This window comes from Hippocampus guttulatus, unplaced genomic scaffold, assembly GCF_054856545.1.
Source record: "Hippocampus guttulatus isolate MCC_2025c unplaced genomic scaffold, RoL_Hgut_1.0 HiC_scaffold_52, whole genome shotgun sequence".
In the NCBI taxonomy this organism is placed as follows: domain Eukaryota; kingdom Metazoa; phylum Chordata; class Actinopteri; order Syngnathiformes; family Syngnathidae; genus Hippocampus; species Hippocampus guttulatus.
In genome coordinates, this window is record NW_028233911.1 from 25769 (window position 1) to 43669 (window position 17901).

A 17901-nucleotide genomic window follows, 5' to 3' on the forward strand; every position below is an offset into this window, starting at 1 on the left:
GAAAACTGTTCAACTTAATGGAGCCACGGCAGTTGAAAATCACGCACAGCAAATAAAACCACATTAAGCTATGAAAGGTGAACAAAAACATTTATGAAATCTGTTTGCCAACTTTATTCTCAAACAGTCCCACTGGGTGAGCATACAGTATGCTAAAGAGCGGCATGGCTCATTGTGTTAGCATCAGCCATAACTTGAATGGTAATTCATAATTTTTCCTATCCAGACAATGGATACACGCAGGAAAACGTGTGGCAGCAAGTGAATCGAGATGAACAAATATCGTAAATTGTATTCACTGTCACTTCACATTGCCAAATATTATCACCGTTTGTTGATCATTCCAGTCCAAACATCATTTGATAAATATCACTATTTTTTTTCTTAAATTCCAATGCACAGAAAAAGTTTTTTATTGTGTCTTAAAAAAAATTAAAGGGGGTGGGGTAATGTTTTTCACAGGACATGCTTCCCTTTTGCAGAAAACTCTTATGTACAGCATACTGCCATATAATAATAATGCCTTTAAGTTGATAATAGTGTGGATAACATTTGCAATACAATTGTAATGAGAGTCATAGTATGCACGAAAAAGCTTTTTTTGTGTGTGTTTGTTTTGTTTAAGATTAATAGTAACAGTACCTGTCAGCCATTTTGTCATACAATCATGATTTCCCCCAACAACTGGCTGCTGAAATGTTGCGACAGAGTGTCACAAACGTTTCTATTAGTTAACAATAAAAACAAAAACAAAACACTGTTCCTCTCTTCACATTCACACTCTCACCTCTGTCTGCCGGTACAAAAATACGAACATATTAAAAAAAAAAAAAAAAGTACAGGTGACAAACATACAGGGTTTCAGGCAAGTGCTTAGTTCGTGAGCCCTGCCCGGTTTAGTGCATTCGGCAAACGTCCCTCGACAGCCATTTTGAGCAGCCGGCGACAGGACTTTCGTCTTTCTCGACGCACGTGATGATGCCTCCTGCAAGGACGACAGACGCTACCCGAGCTCGCCACAGTCCCGTTGACAAGATTCAGGTATTCGTACACAAGAAGGTAGAGTAATTCAATTCCCCGGAGAAGAAGAAAGATACGTGGAGAACGCTCCGTTTCAATGTGTTGCTGCTCCGTTTGCCAAGCCGAAGTTCTTTACAGGTTTATAATGACCATGACACAGGCGTCACCAACGTGTTACAAACGGAGAGCTGCTTCCGGCACAACCAGATTGATAGGCACTTCTGAATGAACAAATTTGCGTGGGGTAAATCATCTCGTCGTTGCGCCGGCTAGGGTGTCTCCGCAAACGCTATGGGTTGGGTCATGCAATACAATACAGACCGTTGAACTACACTATATTTAAAAAACAAAACAAAAAAATCAATGTTTCGTTTACAACAAACAAGTTAGTTCATTGTCAAGTGTCACATTTTTTTAAATGAATGGCATCATACAAAAAAAAAATTACTAGGGAGCTATTTATAGAAAAGGTCCTCAGGCTACTCAAAGTGGTGGGGGGGTGGGGGCCATGTTGGTGACCCTTGAGAAGCTAGCAGACTTTTACTAGATGAAATTATATGGTTTGGTTGAATATTTTGCCGTTTCTTTCGTGTGAATATATGACGTTTTTCTTCTCCTCTCTTTTAAATCATATATGGGGTCTCTTGATGATTCCCAAACAGCGCGCCGTGAGAGATTATCAGAGGTGCGGTGGAAATAGGCCATTTGCGTTCATTTGTCCGAACATAGTTAATTACGAATCAATCGATTGATGCAAGTGACTTATAATGACAGCCGGAACTCTTGCATGCGTGTGCTTCCATGAAATGGCAGAAGGCACAAGACACCTGCCCATTGACGTGTTGCCATTCGAAGAACGGATCAAGTCAGGCCGGCATTTCACACCAAGCACGAGAATTAAAATGAGTTTGTTGAGATTTCATTGTGTCGACTTTGGTGACATTCATTTGGTGGGGTGTGGTGTGCCGAGAGATTTTTCACATGAAAAATGGCTGCCTTTGCTCAAAATCAGCTTGGGGGGAAACATCTCTGGGTCTGGGTCCCTCGTAGGATTAGATTTTGCAACAAGTCAGTCATGAATTCCGCCCCGCCTCCTAAGGTAGCGTCTGTATTTCGTCCAAACAAGGTGAAACCACAACTCTGAAAAGTCTCTCACCTCATGGGAGATAGAGAAGCCGCTTCTGATTTGGGCAAACAAACTGGACACGGCGGGCCTCACTCTTCCTTAAAGCTTCTTGGTCGTGGTTGTGAAAACACTGCGCGTCTTTAGGTCGATCCCTTTGAGAGTCACACAGAAATACAGGTAGAAAAGCCAGTCCTCTTGGGGATTTCTTTTTTTGTTTTTTTAACGCGGAGTCAAGTCTGGTTTCCTACGAGTTCATGTGCTCCACCTGGATGGCGGACGTGGACACAGTGAGGCAGAGGTCTTTGTGGTCTGCCACGGTGCCTGGTTTGTACTGGATCTCGCCGGCTGCCACCGTCTTGTACTGGTGCAGATCGAAGGGGCACGGGATGACTCCCTCGCCGGGCTGCTGGTATCCGCCGGGGGGGCCGGCACTGTTGGGGTTGGCCGGGCCCTGCAGCGAGCCGCCCCGACCCCGGCCCCTGCCGCGTCCGCGGCCCCGGCCGCTGGAGCCGTGGCGCTGCGCCTGTTCGGCCGCCGTGAGCGCGTCGGGGTTGTGCTTCCTCATATGTTTCATCAGGTACGTCTCCTGGGGGAACAAAAGCGTGAGAGGTCAGCGTGACGCTGATGGACGGGAGGGCGTGAGACTCCCCAAAAACGTCGCCACGCCGTATCCGAAGCTCGGGTTTTAACTCAAACTTGGGCGACTGCTCGTAACAAAAAAAAAACCTCGTAGGGCGGGACACTTGTTAGTCAGTTTCATCACTCTGACCCGTACCGAGGTGTAGGAGCGGTTGCACAGGCCGCAGGAGAACAGCTTGGCGTGTTTGACGGTGTGCGTGGACAGGTGCACCTCCAGGCTGGCGGCGTCCGTGTAACCACGGTTGCAGTTGTGGCACTTGAACGGTTTGTCCTTGTTGTGCTGCCGGCGGTGAGACTGCGGCACAACAATGGCAATCAATGGCAAATTTTAATCAGAGATGGCATCATGCAGCCTTAAATGTTTGTTCTTTTCAGCAACAACGTTGAACCACAATTCCAAAGTGATGCCAGATTGCCACCGATTCATTTTCATTCGTCTTTCGTCGTCCTGGCGCATGTCGGATTAAGGTTGTTTCTGCGCCCCTCCCTGCAAGTTTTTTCTTTCCTTCACAGTGGAGCACCAACTATTTGGTCCACGCGAGTGACTGAGTGGGTGGGCATATTTGCACTACCTGCAGGTTGGAGAGCTGAGTGAAAGCTTTCTCGCAGCCGGGATGGTTACACTTGTACGGCCGGTCACCCGTGTGAATCCTGGGAGACACACAGACAGACACACCACAAATCCTGAGTGGACTCATACGGCAAGAACAACAACTTCCTGCGTCCTGCCGCTTTTTCTTTTGCCGCGGAGTCCACCGCCGACACCCCCGCGGCCCGGTCCGATCCAGTACGGTCCAGTACCGTGTGTGCTGTTGCAGGTGGCTGAGCTGCCTGAAGGTTTTCTGGCAGTAGGTGCAGCTGTAGGGCTTGGCCCCGCTGTGGATGCGGATGTGCTGCGACAGGTAGCTGGAGTTGGCAAAGGACTTGGAGCAGTGGGGACACTTGTGGGGCTTGGCCTCAGTGTGGTTGCTGACGCGGGGACGGCCACGTAGAGTGGTGGCGGGGGGCCGGGGGGGAGGCGGGGATGGACCCAGGGAGAAACAAACATGGGAGAGAAAGAGAGAGAGAGAGAAAGAGCGAGAGATCTTTAGGCCGGAGCATGACCAAACTTCACAGTGAACTCAAGAGCAAATCATGCGTTCAAGTGATTTGGTTTGGGCTCATTTGCGCCATGTCCGACTTTGGAAAACACAGAAGTACAACAGAAGCAAGCACAGTCAGTCACGCTTCTCTCGCTCTCTCTCAGTCTCGGTCTCTCGGCCTCCGTTCGGAATCACTCCCTATGCACGACAAATTGAAACCCATCAACGGGGAGGCAGTCCAGACCCACCTGCCACAGGTGAATGCAAAGGAGACCGAATACAAATCAAACGTCTTCATAGTTTTAACCCTCCCATGCGCTTTCAGCACAATCATAACACATTTACACGAATCAAAACACTTTTTTGAAAGTGTTCCATTGTGCTCGAAAACCAACCAAGATGCACAGCGTGCTTGCTTCAAGCAGTTTGTCGCACCTAGTTGAAGTGTACTGTTAGCCTGACCCATAAAACAAAACTAAATGAAGTACTGTTTATTAGAATAAATGTTTTTTACACAACAATGATCAACTAGACCATCTAATTTAATCGCAAACCTGCGAGCTTGATGCTAACACGTGCTGCAAAACACCACCGACAGGCTAACTGGCTAATTAGCATCAATGTGATGAAAATGAGAAACCTTCACACAACTGCTCTTTGAACACACGCAATGCATCGAAAGAGAGCCTAACGCATGACTCATGCACATCATCTTGATGCTCTGCAGGAACAGTAACGAGGGTTGGAAAACTAAAACTCTCATGTGCCTACGAGAGCACAGCTTTGAATTTCACCAGATTGCGACGTCACGATTGGGCTCATTCAGACACGAACAGTTTCTCCGCCCACAACTTGGCAGTAAGGTTGGCAAATGGCGCAAGTGGTACTCCGGTAGTGGCCTGGCAGTAGCGGGGGCGGCGGCTCATCTGCATTGGAGTGGACCGCCCCCTCCAAACAGGCCAACTCCTTCATCTTTGGGTGATTTTGATGCAAGCATGCCCATGACATGTCTGTTACTAATTGCCTCTGCTGAGTGGCCAAAGCAGATCGAAGAGGATGCCTTTCGGGACGATGAACAAAATGTTCTTTGGAAAAAAGAGAGCTGCATCTCCATTCGTCTCCCTCAACTCGCTCGGTTCGGGGGCCTCATGCACAGCAAGGCGGGCACATGCATGGTGTGAAAAGGTCGGGTACCGTGTGTGCTGCTGCAGGTGGCTGAGCTGCCTGAAGGCTTTCTGGCAGTAGGTGCAGCTGTAGGGCTTGGCCCCGCTGTGGATGCGGATGTGCTGCGACAGGTAGCTGGAGTTGGCAAAGGACTTGGAGCAGTGGGGACACTTGTGGGGCTTGGCCTCCGTGTGCGACTTGGCGTGAATCTGCATGTCCGACTTGCTGAAGAACGTCACGGCGCACATGCGACACCTTGAAGGTTGAATGGGGGGGGGGGGGTGAAAACTTTCACAGGCCGAACGCTCGATCATTGTTTTTCAGATGTGTGAAGCCACAACCTGTAGGATTTGGGGCCCTCTTTACTGGAGTGGTCGTCCTCGTCGTTGGAGAGGTCGTAAGGATCGGCAGAATGATGCTGGAGAGGATAGAAAACTCTTGAGAAACATCGCAAGAGCGCAGAGGAACGGGTGAACGTAAAAAAGGCAAAATGTTTGGTGTTTTTTTTTTTTTAACCAGTTGCCATTGGTATAGTGAATCCATTGTATGCTGGTTGAATTTTGTTACTCTTAGTGGGCCTGGATGATATCTGGTATCACTTGCAATGTGGTGTGAGTGATCTACTGATGTGACACGAGCGGAGGTGATCTGACAGTGGCAATGTGGATGGCAAAGGACCCCTCAAATTCACATTTTTTTTGCTGCAAGTGCCCAAGAGGGCCAGACGGCAAAACTACAGAGGCGTACCTGGCCCGTGGCGGCCAGGTGGGCCAGTATTAACGCATCGCTTCCTGGAGGAAGGACGCTGCTCGTTCTGCTCATCGTCTGCTTGCTCTTCCTGCCCCGCTTGCCCGGCGTCACCATGACGGCGGGGGGTCCTGCCGTGTTGTTCTTCTTGTCTGCGGACACAAGCATCAGCTCGCCATCTATCCCGGCGATATTCGATGCCGTCCTATCACCCAGCCCTGTGCCAGCCCAAAGAGAGAGAGAGAGAGAGAGAGAACCCTTGCCACAACTTCACCTGCGTTTGAGGGGTGCACGGCGGACACGATCATGGTGGTGGCCGAGTGAGGCCCGGCCACAAAAGACTGCGTGGAGGCGGTGGGCACCAGCGTGCCCGGGGGAGTGGTGATGACCAGGCCCGCTGGCAGCAGACCAAAACCAAAGTTAGCTCAAACAACATGAAGTTCATGAAATACAACACAAGAAGTTCCATTTGACATTTAAAAAGCATCTCTTGCCATGACTACCGAAATCACAATCAACGCGCGACAGTGTCAACTTGCGTTGATGTCAGGCAAGGAAGAACCTCCGGTGTTTACTTTTGCTACAGTTTGACTTTAGGGTTTGAATGACTTCAGAACATGTACCAATACTGTCACACAATCTCATATTTATTACTGGAGGTTCGAGCAGTCGATTTAGATCCGGTACATTGTGATTAAGCCAGAACAACGATGTCATTAACAGCAGTCATTTTCCCAAACTATTTGTCATTTGACAATGTCCGAAAATGTACACACATTTATACATTTATTTTAAAATACATGGGAAAAGGACCTCAAAATTGTTCCCTCCCCCCCGCATCTTAAAAGTGCAATATTAGGGGAGGGGTTGAATCGCAATTGGATTGTCGGATTAAGTGATGAAGTGGATTTTTTTTGTTTTGTTTTGTTTTGAGGTCGTTGGATGCCAGTCGAGTGTCGGTAATGAAGCGTCCGCTCACCCGCGGTCATGATTCCAGTGGAAGGGACGGGCACGACAGTGACGTTCTGCGATGTGTGCGACTGGTTGACGTGTGCGCCCATGGATGCGCTCCCTCCTCCTGCCGAGCCGCTGCCCTCCTGTTTGGTGACCACCCGCAGTCCGGGCCCCGCCTCCGCTGGGCCGGGGATGGCGAGCACCGCCGTGGGGTAGTGCGGGGCGGCGGAGGACGCGGCCGAGTGCGGGAACGCCGGCGCGCCCGGCTTCTCAGTGCCGAGCTGCTCCTTGGTTTTGTTCAGGAACATGGCGCTCTCAATCTAGAAGGGGGGGGGGGGGGGGGGGGTTGGTGTTGGTGGGGACGAGCGCAGGGGTGGGGCGGCAGGGATGGCGGGAGGACAAGTGAGGGGCAGGGCATTGAGAGGAGATTGGAGGAAGCGGGCGAGGCAAAAACATGAGGATGAAGAATGGGAAGAGCAAGGAGGACATGGAGGAGAGAGAACAAACAAACAAAACAAAAAGTGAGATGCAAAGAGAAGAAGCAAACAAACAGAAGTGTGAGGAGAGCTCCGAGAAATGAGAGGAGAGGGACAGGAGTAGGGTTGCAAACTTCCAGGAATTTTCAAAGTTGGAAACCTTCCATGGGAATCATTGATGATTAACCAGCGATTCACCAAAGTGACGTCTGGCTGGAAATTGGGAAGTGAATGATCGTTGAGGAAAATATATTTGAGCATATTGAGTGAAGGAGCAACGACACGCTGTTTTGGAATGCCCTTGCATCTGGGCAAGGAAAGCTTGCGAGTCTGCGCGAGCGTCCACTTATGACGAATCCATATGTTCACATTTACACTTGAATGACACGACACCTCTCCAATACTCCCCCCCCCTATAATTCCCATGGAAAGTTCCCAATTTGGAATATTTCCTCAATTCCCGCGCTGAGCTTCCCACGGAAATTTTACCGGCAATGTTCCACCCCTTTGCAACCCTAGACAGGAGTGGTCATGTGAGTGGCGGAACCGTCAAAGAAGTCACATGAGCGACGCGAGGGTGGCGTGCGTGGCAGAGCGGAAGCGTCGGCATGGACATAAAACTGCAAGGAATCCTGGGACACGGAAGAAACATGCCACGACACCAGATGCATTCAAGACAAGGCCAACAATAAGTTTGTCTCTACCTGTCCTTGTACAGTGGGGACGGGAGACCAAAAGTAGGACGAGTTGAAATGGGATTCGTCCATTATTTCTGGAATTGAAAAGCAGCACACTTAGAAAACACCTCGACCCCTCCTCCTTGTACGTTCCAGAAACCCCCTCAAGAGATGCAAATCCACAAAGTAGCAGCCATCCATTTGAGGATTTAGTTTAAAATAAAAGCTTGATGCACATGAGCATGTTTTGTTTCTCGGGATGGGTGAGAACTGATACTGGCCTTACTTTGGGCTATCGAGTTCTCGTAGAGGCTGTCGATAGGCAGCCACGGATACTTGGAGGAGGACGGGGGGTGAGGGGGGCATTGAATAAGGCGCTTTATGTGGCAGTTTCACATATCAGCAAATCATTATCTAGGTCAGAAAAAAAAAAGTCTTTATTCACAATGTTCACCGCACCAAGACTTGTGAAAATTAGAGGACTACAGTAGTTCAAGAGTTCAAATTCAAGTAATATGAAATACTTTCTTTTTTTTCTTAATGTATCTCCTCAAAACTTGACACTTTCTACAACTCAGGGATCCTCTTCTCCGATTGGCTGGCAACCTTCAGTTAAAAATTTGTACCGATAAGTTTCCATGGGAAGTCAAAATCACGGGGGCTTGTGTCCGAGTCAACGCATCAGAAGTACTGTGATGTGCATGCAAATCTTGATTTAAATTGCACAAATGGAACATTATATGTGAGAAGACCAGAGTGTCAGGAGTAGAATTGCTCACATAGTTTAGCAATCACAAAATGTCTTCATGAAATTTTTGGTATGGAGGATTTGAGAGCCGTTATAAGTGCTTATTTCATTTTGCGTCGTTTTGGAAGCGCCACAAAGATGGCAGTCACTTGTCAGATTGTAAATAAAATTAAATGTGAAAACAAAAACATTTCAGACCTACCGCAAAACGGGGAAGATGAACCGTGATATGGCGAGGGACGATTGGACGGTTTATTTTCCTATATGCAAGTACAATGTTAATGTTGGTTACAATTGAATATGAACTATAAGGGCTGCAAGTAACAATTATTCAAATTAGGAATTCATCTAGTGATTATGTTTCTGATTAACCGATTAACTGTATTTAACAAAAATATTAAAAAATATTTTATAAATGTTCGTCATTACTTGTAAGCAAAGTCATTTCATTCCCTTTACCAAATCAGGTAGAGTGACGTAGACGCATTATTATTTATTTTTGTACTTAGTGTAGTATGTTGTTTGGTAACCACTAGACTAGACTACAAAGGCAGAGGGCTAAACTAACATGTCTGTTTTTGTCGACTCCAAATGAATCTAATTGATCGGCAGCCAGTTAAAAGTATGTGGAGCATTATTGGCTATTGTATGCAAATTAAACGTCTCCGGCCACGAGCTCACCAACAATTAGCACAAGCTGCGAAAATATTACAGACACCGTTCTTATTGTAAGGGGGAAATCGGTTGATGAAGAGCTCGACGTCCCTGCCAAGAACTTTACAAAGAACCACGATTGTTAGCATGGCTAGGCTAAGCTAAGCTAATCAGGCTAACTTGCCCCCATCAATTTTCTGCTTTTGTTCGCTAAACCTACGCGGAGGCCGCGCCATCGGTGTGCTTTGCTGGCTAAACACAAACACCCTCGCTGGCTGTCTGGCTCACTTGGCTACTCGCTGCTCATCGCGGTGAGAGAACATAAAAAAAGAGAAAAAAAGTGTCGTATTAAAAAAAAAAAAAAAAAAAAAGGGCAGGCAGGGGGAGAAAAAAACCGCCGACGCCGTCGTCGCCTCGCCAGGGAGACCAATCTTCATGCAGACTTCCGGCCGCTGGGACGACGACGGCGCTCGCAGACAGTCGGTTAACAATCGACAAATGACTCCGGAGGTAGTTACCGGTGAAATGGACTGGCCTTCGGCTCCGCGGAGGTTCCTCGGGTCGGGACAGTTGAGAAAGTTTATCCAAATCAGCCCCTCTTACCCCTCGAATATTCCTTTTTTGCCCCCCTCTTCGCTTTTTTTCACCCTCCAGCTACCCGCCAGCGTCAAATTTGGACATAGAGGAACACGTGCAATTCCGCTGGGTTCTTTCAAAATAAACCAAATCATAATGATCTTAAAAAATCTGAGGCAACTAAAAACATTTCAAGTCATTCATTCCAAACGTGAGACATTCTGTTTCCCAAGTACAGACATAAATCTTTTATCAAAAGTGTGATTTTGTGTGCTGGGCACCCCGATGATGCGTGAAGGTCGCATTTGGGACTGTAAAACTAAACCTATTTCTTACACTCAAAGGCAACTTTACAAAAATGCGAACATCAGTACGGTGCCTTCCGGTAGATGAATATTTCTCTCTCGCTCTCGATATATATCGCGACTGTGTGTGCGCGCGTCCGCATCAGTCTATGCTCTTGTGAATTTTATGGCACCTCTCTTTATTTCAAGACTACGTTTCCTTAAAATAAACCGAGTTTACTACAATAATTAAAACGTCAACAGGATGTCTTCTAGCCTGTGAATTGTTAGGCTATATAATGAGTGAGCATTCTCTTTCATTAGTCAATTTCAATTATGCAACAATAAATGAAAATGTACATTTTGAACAATTAAACAGTGCAGAAAAATATTTGGAGCCAAATTAGACTGGAGTGGTTCGTATTTGACCTCCAGGGTCATAATTTGCTCATCACTGTACTGAGGAGTCCTTGATTTAAAAAAAAAAAAAAAGTTTAATTCGAAAACTTAACTTTATTGCAAAATTTCACAGGTGTCTCCCAGACAGCATGAAAGAACATATGCTAAATATTAAAAATATATATAATGGCACGCACACAATATGAAAGTTTTTTTTTTAATTTTTAAGACTGAAGGTTTGACAGTCAAACTTAAAATCTCAACCGCTCTGTGGCCCACTCACAGTCTTGTTAAAAGCTAAAGATGCTAAATGGCACAGAGCTCAGTGTAGCTCACATCATCTTAAAATGTTTCTGCCATTGTACAGGTCATCCCACAATATGAGGTCCAACCAAAGCATCCAATGCACTTTTATAAATGAATACAAATGTAAACAGACGGGCGTTCCAGCGCCCCCTTGGTTGTCCTGAGTGGAAGTTCATATCACAGAAGACAAGAGACTGATTTGGACTTGTGACCCTTGGTCATTCCGAGTCGGACAGTTCAATGATCTCCAAGGGGTCGCACTGGGTGGCCACGTTAACCTGCCGAGAGAAGACAGCGTGAGCGGTGGGGTGAAGTGGCACCCAAACGGGGCGGGGCGGTCCGTGTCTTACTTTGTACTTCTTGGGGGGTGGAGATTGTGAACTGCTGACCGGCTGGCAGTCGGACCGGTCGACGGCCCGCAGAGGAGAGGTGCAGATGACGCCCATGTCCAGCAGCACCTCCACATCTCTGAAGGATTCCGCAGAAATGATCAAAATGAGAGCTTCATCACTTTGCAAAACTCATCTAAGTGTGACCTCCGAACAAAAAATATTGTCATTCAAGATGTGTTAATTTTTTGTCAAGGTCTTCTTCCCATGTATTTTATTGTCTGCCCAAAAAGAAAAATAAAGGAAAAAAAGTGCTCTTGTATCACATTTCACCAGTTGTGAGGAAATCAATGATCTCATTTGATGACACGGCTAAAATTTAATTGCATTCAGATGATTTTGAGGTTTAAAAAAAAAAAAATGTACCAGAAGAGCGCATGTATGCCGCCTTGGTCACCTGTCGTTGGCATCGATGTGATTCTGCTTCGTCGCAGCGTCCAGCATTTTCCTCTTGTGGCTCCTGCTCAGTCTGCAGTCGGGCGTTGACGAAAGTGGTGGCGAGGTGCCGTTGGTGATGGGCGAGTGACACGTCATCTCGAGCGTGAGAGGTAAGGGTGCCCCATTGAAGGTAACTGGCAGGTCCGTGCCGCTGCTGGGGGAGCACCAGTCACTTGAATTGACACGCGACGCAGTTCCAAATTCACCCCATTAAAGAAATAAACCGTGGGAGGGACTTCGGAACTCTTCCATCTGGATTCCAGGATGATGTTTTTAAATAATTCGGAAAAAACGAATGCAAATTTGACTCGACTTGACTTGCTCCCACCTCTGGTATCTGGTGACCTGATTGGCAGGATGGGTGGGCTCTGATGCGGCGGCGGGGGCGTTCTCGTCGGGCGAGGACTCGCAGGGCTGCGTGGACTCCGATTGGCTGGGGCTGTCACTGGCAGATGTGTGACTCGACAGCGCCGAGATGCCCAAGATGCCAGCGTCAGAGAGGAGGCGGCCGGTGACTGCCTCGTTGTCCGTCGCCACAGCTACCCTGCCGTTTCCCGTCGTCGGGACTTCCTCATTGGAGTTGCCGCTCATTTTCTCCGCCTTGTTGCCACCATCTTTGTCGTCATCTCATGAGCGGATCAAAAGAGGGGTTTAACTTTGATGCTATTGGATTTTTTTCTCACAATAATCTTTTTTAAATAATTTCTCCCCTTTGTTTATTAAAAATAAAAAAACGCCTGACAATATTGTTTACATGTTTTGATTACGATAAAACCTTTATTTGTCTCACAATGGAAAAATTCCCCTAATATATATATATATATATATATATACACGGTGTGTGTGTATATATATATATATATATATATATATATATATATATATGAAAACTCCCGAAGCATTATATTTGCTTATTATTATTATTATTTTTATTTATTTCATTATTTTTCTATTCATATGGCACAGTGTTCAGCACATTGTATATGTGGGAGGGCAGTAGTTCTAAACCGTTTTGCCGGGATGTCTATGTGATGTATGTTCTATTTTGATGCCCGGAACTGATGTTGTTCTATGTATTTAAACACGTGACCATGTTTTTCCTTTTTCTAACTGTTTAAAAAAATTCAATAAAAAGTTTAATAACAAAAAAAAAAAAAAAAAAAAAACTCCTGAAGCTGCTGAAAAAGTATGATTTAAAAAAAAAAAAACAAACAAGCAAACATCCTAACAAATGAACATTGAATTGCTTCTGACCTGGTCCATTCTGCTGGTTGCTGGCTTGGATCTCTTCTTCAATGTCTGCTTCTGAGGACACGTCGTCGTCGTCCTCCTCTTCTTCATCCGACTGAATCCGATGAGACAAAACAAATGAGAAAATTCACCATGGTGATGCAGTCGGTGGCCACGGAGCCATCGTACCTCTTCGAAGTGCCGCTGCGCCTCGTCCTTCTTGTCCGCGTTGTCCTGTTGGATGGCGTATTTGTTGATGACGTCCTCCAGGCGGTTCAGACCCAGCTCGCGGTTGTTCTCTAGCTTCCGGAGCAGCGCGGGGTCCTTCAGCGCCGGGTCGTTGTCTTTGGAGATGAAGACGAGGTAGCGAACGTTGCGATTTTCTTCCGCAAGACAAGTCGAGTCTTACCAGGACTGTATTCACTGGTAAGCTGGCAGCCAAAGTCGTAAAGCAGGTCGTGGTGGCGCCTCTGCTGGATTTTGCTGCCGGTGTCGGCGAAGGCCTTGCGGGCAATCCGCTCCAGCTCCTTGCTGCTCAGCCGTAGGTTGTGTCGCTTGCTGGCCAGCTGCACCTGCTGGAGGATGTCCTGGTAGTCGGGCGGGTTCAGACAGACATCGGGGCTGTTGATGTAGCGCTGGATCTGAAGGGACGACCAAACCATTGGGCGCTGTGCTTCTCAAACCGGAATGCCCGGACCGCCGGGGTTCCACAAGTCACAGAAAATAGAAACCATTCCCACCTCTGCTTTGGGCTCATTCAAATCTTTGATAGGACCATGTCATATTGTCACAAAAATAACACTCCTTTTTTATAAGCTGCATTTTGTCAGGATCACAGATGCAAGTCCTGTTCCTTAAATGAAAAGTATTGTTTCAGACTAAAAAGTGTCATGTAACGAGAAAAAGAGTGTCTTATTCAATTTTACAATTTAAAATGACTTTCTTGTTAAATGCAAGCTTAGCAAAGTTAACGAAAGCTAACCAACTAATAAAACAAACAAAAAAAAAAGAATAATTTTCATGAACAAAACCAAAACGACAACTGAAACTACCCATAATGTCTTCCATTTTCATCTTTGTCAATCAACTATTTTAAATGTCATTACTTAATTATTATGTACAGCTGTAGAGAAAGAACTCCGAACGGTTGTTTGGGAACTGTAGTTTACTACACAACACTTAATGTTATATACCGCTATCTTTTTTTTAATGTTGCGCTTGACAAATATACCATACAAACCTAATACTAAAACTAATGAAAAATAAACTAAAACCAAGCATTTTTGCAAAAATAAAACGTATTTAAAGATGAAAGTGGACTTTCCTCAAAATTCCGAAAAAAATGTACGCACGCGCGCGTCCTTTGGTTTCAACCAATTAGCGCCCACGCAACCGATGTCACAGATCAAAGTAGCTTTGAGCTACGACAACAGCTAAGCTAAGCTAGTCGAGACGACGTTCAAAGTCGGACGGAAATACAAATACAAAAAATACCAAATAACATCAAACTAACGTGAAAAACCCCAAACTGTTAAAAATGCTAGTTAAACGTTGACTATAGTACCACAATACCACTTTGTCATAAGAGGAGGAGGAGGAGTTGTTGCTCTTTTTTAAAAAATGTTTTATGGTGTTTCCCAAGTGCTGTCAATGCGGAAAAGACGCTCAGCTCATGAGTGACAATGACATCATCATCGTCATTTTATGAGTTTGGATGCAGATGACACACCCTCACCTTCCTGCTGATCTCAGGATAGCTGGTGTCGCTGTAGAGGATTTTCCGCTCGAGGATTCGCCCCGTCAGCGAGCTGCAGTCCTTCAGCTCACACAGCTTGTTGTAGATCTTCATCATCTGCGTGAGGAGCAAAGGAGAGCGAGGAGTTCGCGACGTGGGCTTGGCGGCAGGGAAGCACTCTGGACCAAAGCAAGGCCGACCTTGCGCTTGAGTTTTTGCTCCTGAATGTACAGAGAGTCCTCAGCATCCAGCTCTTCCAGCGAGAGTTCGGTCCGCTGCAGGCGGCAGATCTCGTCGTCGTAGACTTTCAGCAGGTTCTCCAGATACGCAATCTGGAAGTGCAAGCACAGCGGGGAAGCCACTTCATCGACTGGCTGACAACTTCCAGTGAAAAATATCCACTAATTTCTCACGCAGGTCAAAATTCGGAGACGTCAACGGGTAAAAATGACCGTGAAGTTTCAAATGGCAACACTTGCCCCACAACTCAACTTAATTCACACAAATGATTCAAGATTAGTGAGAAGAGCAGTGCGGGCGATTGAATAGGTCACATACACTTATATTTATTTTTATTGTGAATTTTTTTTTTTATGGAGGATTTTATAGACATTTGGAGTGACCCTTGCATGTTTTTTAGAAAAAGCCACGAAATGTCAACAACACAAAAACCATCAACACATCACATTTTGTGGGTTTTTGGTTTGTTTTGTTTTTTTTATCCTAGAGTACGTCGCCTCGTGCTCGCTCATGCAGGGTTCAGTGGGTCTCCTCATCGGTGACGAGTGTGGTTCTGGACTTGCTCCATATGTAAAGAGCCTCGCGACAACTTCTGCTCTATGAACACATTTTAAATGGAGCTCAAATTGAAATCGGAGATGCACACGTCGGGACACGAACCTGCTTCCTGGAGGCCCTGCTTGCCTTTTCCTCCTCTTTCTGCTGGTCTTCCTGAAGACCCGACGTAGAAGGCTTCTCGTCTTGGGCCGCCGGGTTTCCCCCTTGTACTTGCACGCCTGCCTCGGCAGTCTGGCTTTCACTTTTTAACAAGGTAGAGTGAAGACAATCCGATGCGGAAGTAGAGGGGGTCTCAAGGATTTTCTTCTTCCTGCTCCTGTCTTTGTGCTGCTTGAGCACCATGCACAGTTCGTAGATGTAGACAAACACCCTGGAACGCTTGGCCTCCAGGCGGGTCAAACATCGACCCAAGCTGTTACGAAACTCCACTGACGACAGGTAGTCTGTACGGGCTTTGGCGTGGTTCATCTTCAGGTATTCCAACACCTGAGGGCAGTCCTGGGTCACGGCCACGACGTGCTCCATAAACTGAAGGGAGGCAGGAAACACACAACACAAACATCAGGGAACGAGACATCTATGGCAGCACCCTGGCGGCAAGGACATGTGGATACTGAAGACCTGCACCAGTTTTTCCAGCTCTAAAAGTCTGCTTTTGTTCTGAACTTTGACGCTTTCAAAGAGACAAATCAATAAATAAATGAAGAAAGCGAGAGAGGTATTCATTCGCAACTGCTTTCTCTACTGTCTCTTGGAGACGTCCACTTCCATAGTTCTGCAAGACTATCAAACAAAAACATCCGGTCTCATGAGGATTGTGCCGTGTGCCTAAAGAAGTGTTTACAGAGCGACTGTGCCACGACCTCAGAGAACAACTTGTGATTCTCCGCCTGCAGAACGTGCTTGTTCTTGCTGGCCAAAGCGAAAGGCGACTGGGTGACGTGGGTCGGGGTGGTCAACTGTACTCGGCGGGGCGAGGACGACGAGGCCAAAGTTGAGGACGGCGGCCGAGGGACGTCCTCTTCATCCACGACGATGACGTCTGCCATGTTGGGGGATGCTTCTTTGAGAGACCAAATATAGAGAGGAATTGGAACATAACAGACAAGTATGACCATCTTTTGATGTCACAGAGAGCATCTTCTTCTATTCAAGGTTTCTTCCTGAAAGGGACTTTTTCCTTGCCTCTGGCACCAAGCGCTTACTCATGGGCATTTCAGACAGTTTTCATACTGTATATACATATTGTAAAACAGCACTATGTAAATACTATTGATCCACACAAAAGACGAGTAACGAGGGGACTTGTAGACGTTGTTCTGTAATCAATAAGGACAGTAATATAAAGCGATCACAAAGTGACTTTTGTTTACTCGGCGAGGCTCATTCTAAAAGTCCTCAAAGAGGGAGCATGTAGGCTATTTCACTCATTTATTTTTGCCATTGAAAACGTCGGAGACGTCGTTCGAGCACGCCAACGAAGCTAAGAAGGGAAAGAAGGAAGTTAATAAAGCCACACACAGGACGCAACGCGAGCACAAAGGCCCTCTTTTTTAACACAATGAAAAATAAATCAAGTAAAAATATGACCAACATTTTGACGTATACCAACCTGTTAGGACGAGATGATATTCAGAACGGGACCTCGACCCCCACTGGGCATTGTCCAAAAACTGCCCCACGTTAGCTTACGTTAGCAAGAGCGCCCTAGTTCGCGCGCGACTTGACGCGGAGTAATAAGATCGTCATGAACTTGCCGGGATTTGAAAAAAAAAAAAAACCTGACAAATTCTAGTCTCGTCGAGAACCCGGCGCTATCTAACAAGATGATATGTCTCGGTTCCGGGATTTTTATATGCATCGAAACAACAAAAAAAATAAAAAAATTATAGACGATGAAAGATCGTCTTCAACGAGCAGTCAGCGTATAGCATACGTTGTGCACCAGCGCCACCCTCTGTACCGGAGAGTAACTTGTTGTGTGCGTCTACAATGAAAATACGTTTCCAAGAAAGTACGTTGAACCCTTGGAATGTCACGGAACAGCACACAAACAGAATAGTCTCTTTAAATTCATTTCACACAAATAATTCGACGCTTTGATTGGGCACACTATAAACAAAGGTGACAAACTCAACGCCTGGCAGCGCACCACATCTTTTTTTTTGTCTCTTGCATGATTTTTGCTCATTACTTCTTGAAATTGTGGCGAAAAATGTGCCGCAAAATTGCAAACTTTCTTCCGTGGCTTGCACAAAAATTACTTAATTACCCTGCAAGATGCTGGAAAATGTTTCAAAGGGTATCACTGAATGTTCACCAGTTCCTGGGTAAAACACAGTCGTCTTTAAATGACTAGAATTCAGCACTCTTACTACTCTCACAAGACGTTGCACACACGAATGATACATATGAAGGAAAAAAAAGCAAAATGATTTTTTTGAACTTACTCATGATAC

At 46.2% G+C, this 17901-nt stretch overlaps 2 protein-coding genes across 10 annotated transcripts; both read right to left on the minus strand.

The window, feature by feature from the left end:
• Nucleotides 1-73: 73 nt before the first annotated feature.
• On the minus strand, nucleotides 74-9760 carry LOC147184910 (zinc finger protein 362-like). 4 transcript variants are annotated; one of them, XM_086104663.1, is made up of 12 exons: nucleotides 8836-9756; nucleotides 7913-8299; nucleotides 6758-7052; nucleotides 6053-6175; nucleotides 5779-5930; nucleotides 5373-5449; nucleotides 5062-5286; nucleotides 3587-3754; nucleotides 3358-3436; nucleotides 2922-3080; nucleotides 2412-2732; nucleotides 74-2298 (listed from the first exon to the last, which is right to left on the minus strand). In XM_086104663.1, exons 2-12 carry the CDS (start codon nucleotides 7973-7975, stop codon nucleotides 2287-2289), a joined length of 1674 nt encoding a protein of 557 aa, XP_085960789.1. In that variant the 5' UTR covers nucleotides 7976-8299; nucleotides 8836-9756; the 3' UTR covers nucleotides 74-2286. The 4 variants fall into 4 exon arrangements, with proteins under 4 accessions (XP_085960789.1, XP_085960787.1, XP_085960790.1 ...); XM_086104661.1 differs by having other exon boundaries at nucleotides 2395-2732; XM_086104664.1 differs by lacking the exon at nucleotides 3587-3754 and having other exon boundaries at nucleotides 2395-2732; nucleotides 8836-9760.
• A 989-nt stretch (nucleotides 9761-10749) lies between these two features.
• On the minus strand, nucleotides 10750-17871 carry LOC147184911 (death domain-associated protein 6-like). 6 transcript variants are annotated; one of them, XM_086104669.1, is made up of 12 exons: nucleotides 17055-17497; nucleotides 16306-16505; nucleotides 15545-15970; nucleotides 14845-14976; nucleotides 14645-14761; nucleotides 13319-13550; nucleotides 13099-13253; nucleotides 12934-13024; nucleotides 12008-12305; nucleotides 11639-11830; nucleotides 11203-11320; nucleotides 10750-11130 (listed from the first exon to the last, which is right to left on the minus strand). In XM_086104669.1, exons 2-12 carry the CDS (start codon nucleotides 16489-16491, stop codon nucleotides 11071-11073), a joined length of 2007 nt encoding a protein of 668 aa, XP_085960795.1. In that variant the 5' UTR covers nucleotides 16492-16505; nucleotides 17055-17497; the 3' UTR covers nucleotides 10750-11070. The 6 variants fall into 6 exon arrangements, 4 of the variants coding, with proteins under 4 accessions (XP_085960795.1, XP_085960793.1, XP_085960792.1 ...); XM_086104667.1 differs by having other exon boundaries at nucleotides 11639-11833; nucleotides 16306-16502; nucleotides 17055-17467; XM_086104666.1 differs by having other exon boundaries at nucleotides 11639-11833; nucleotides 17055-17466.
• Between the last annotated feature and the right edge of the window lie 30 nt (nucleotides 17872-17901).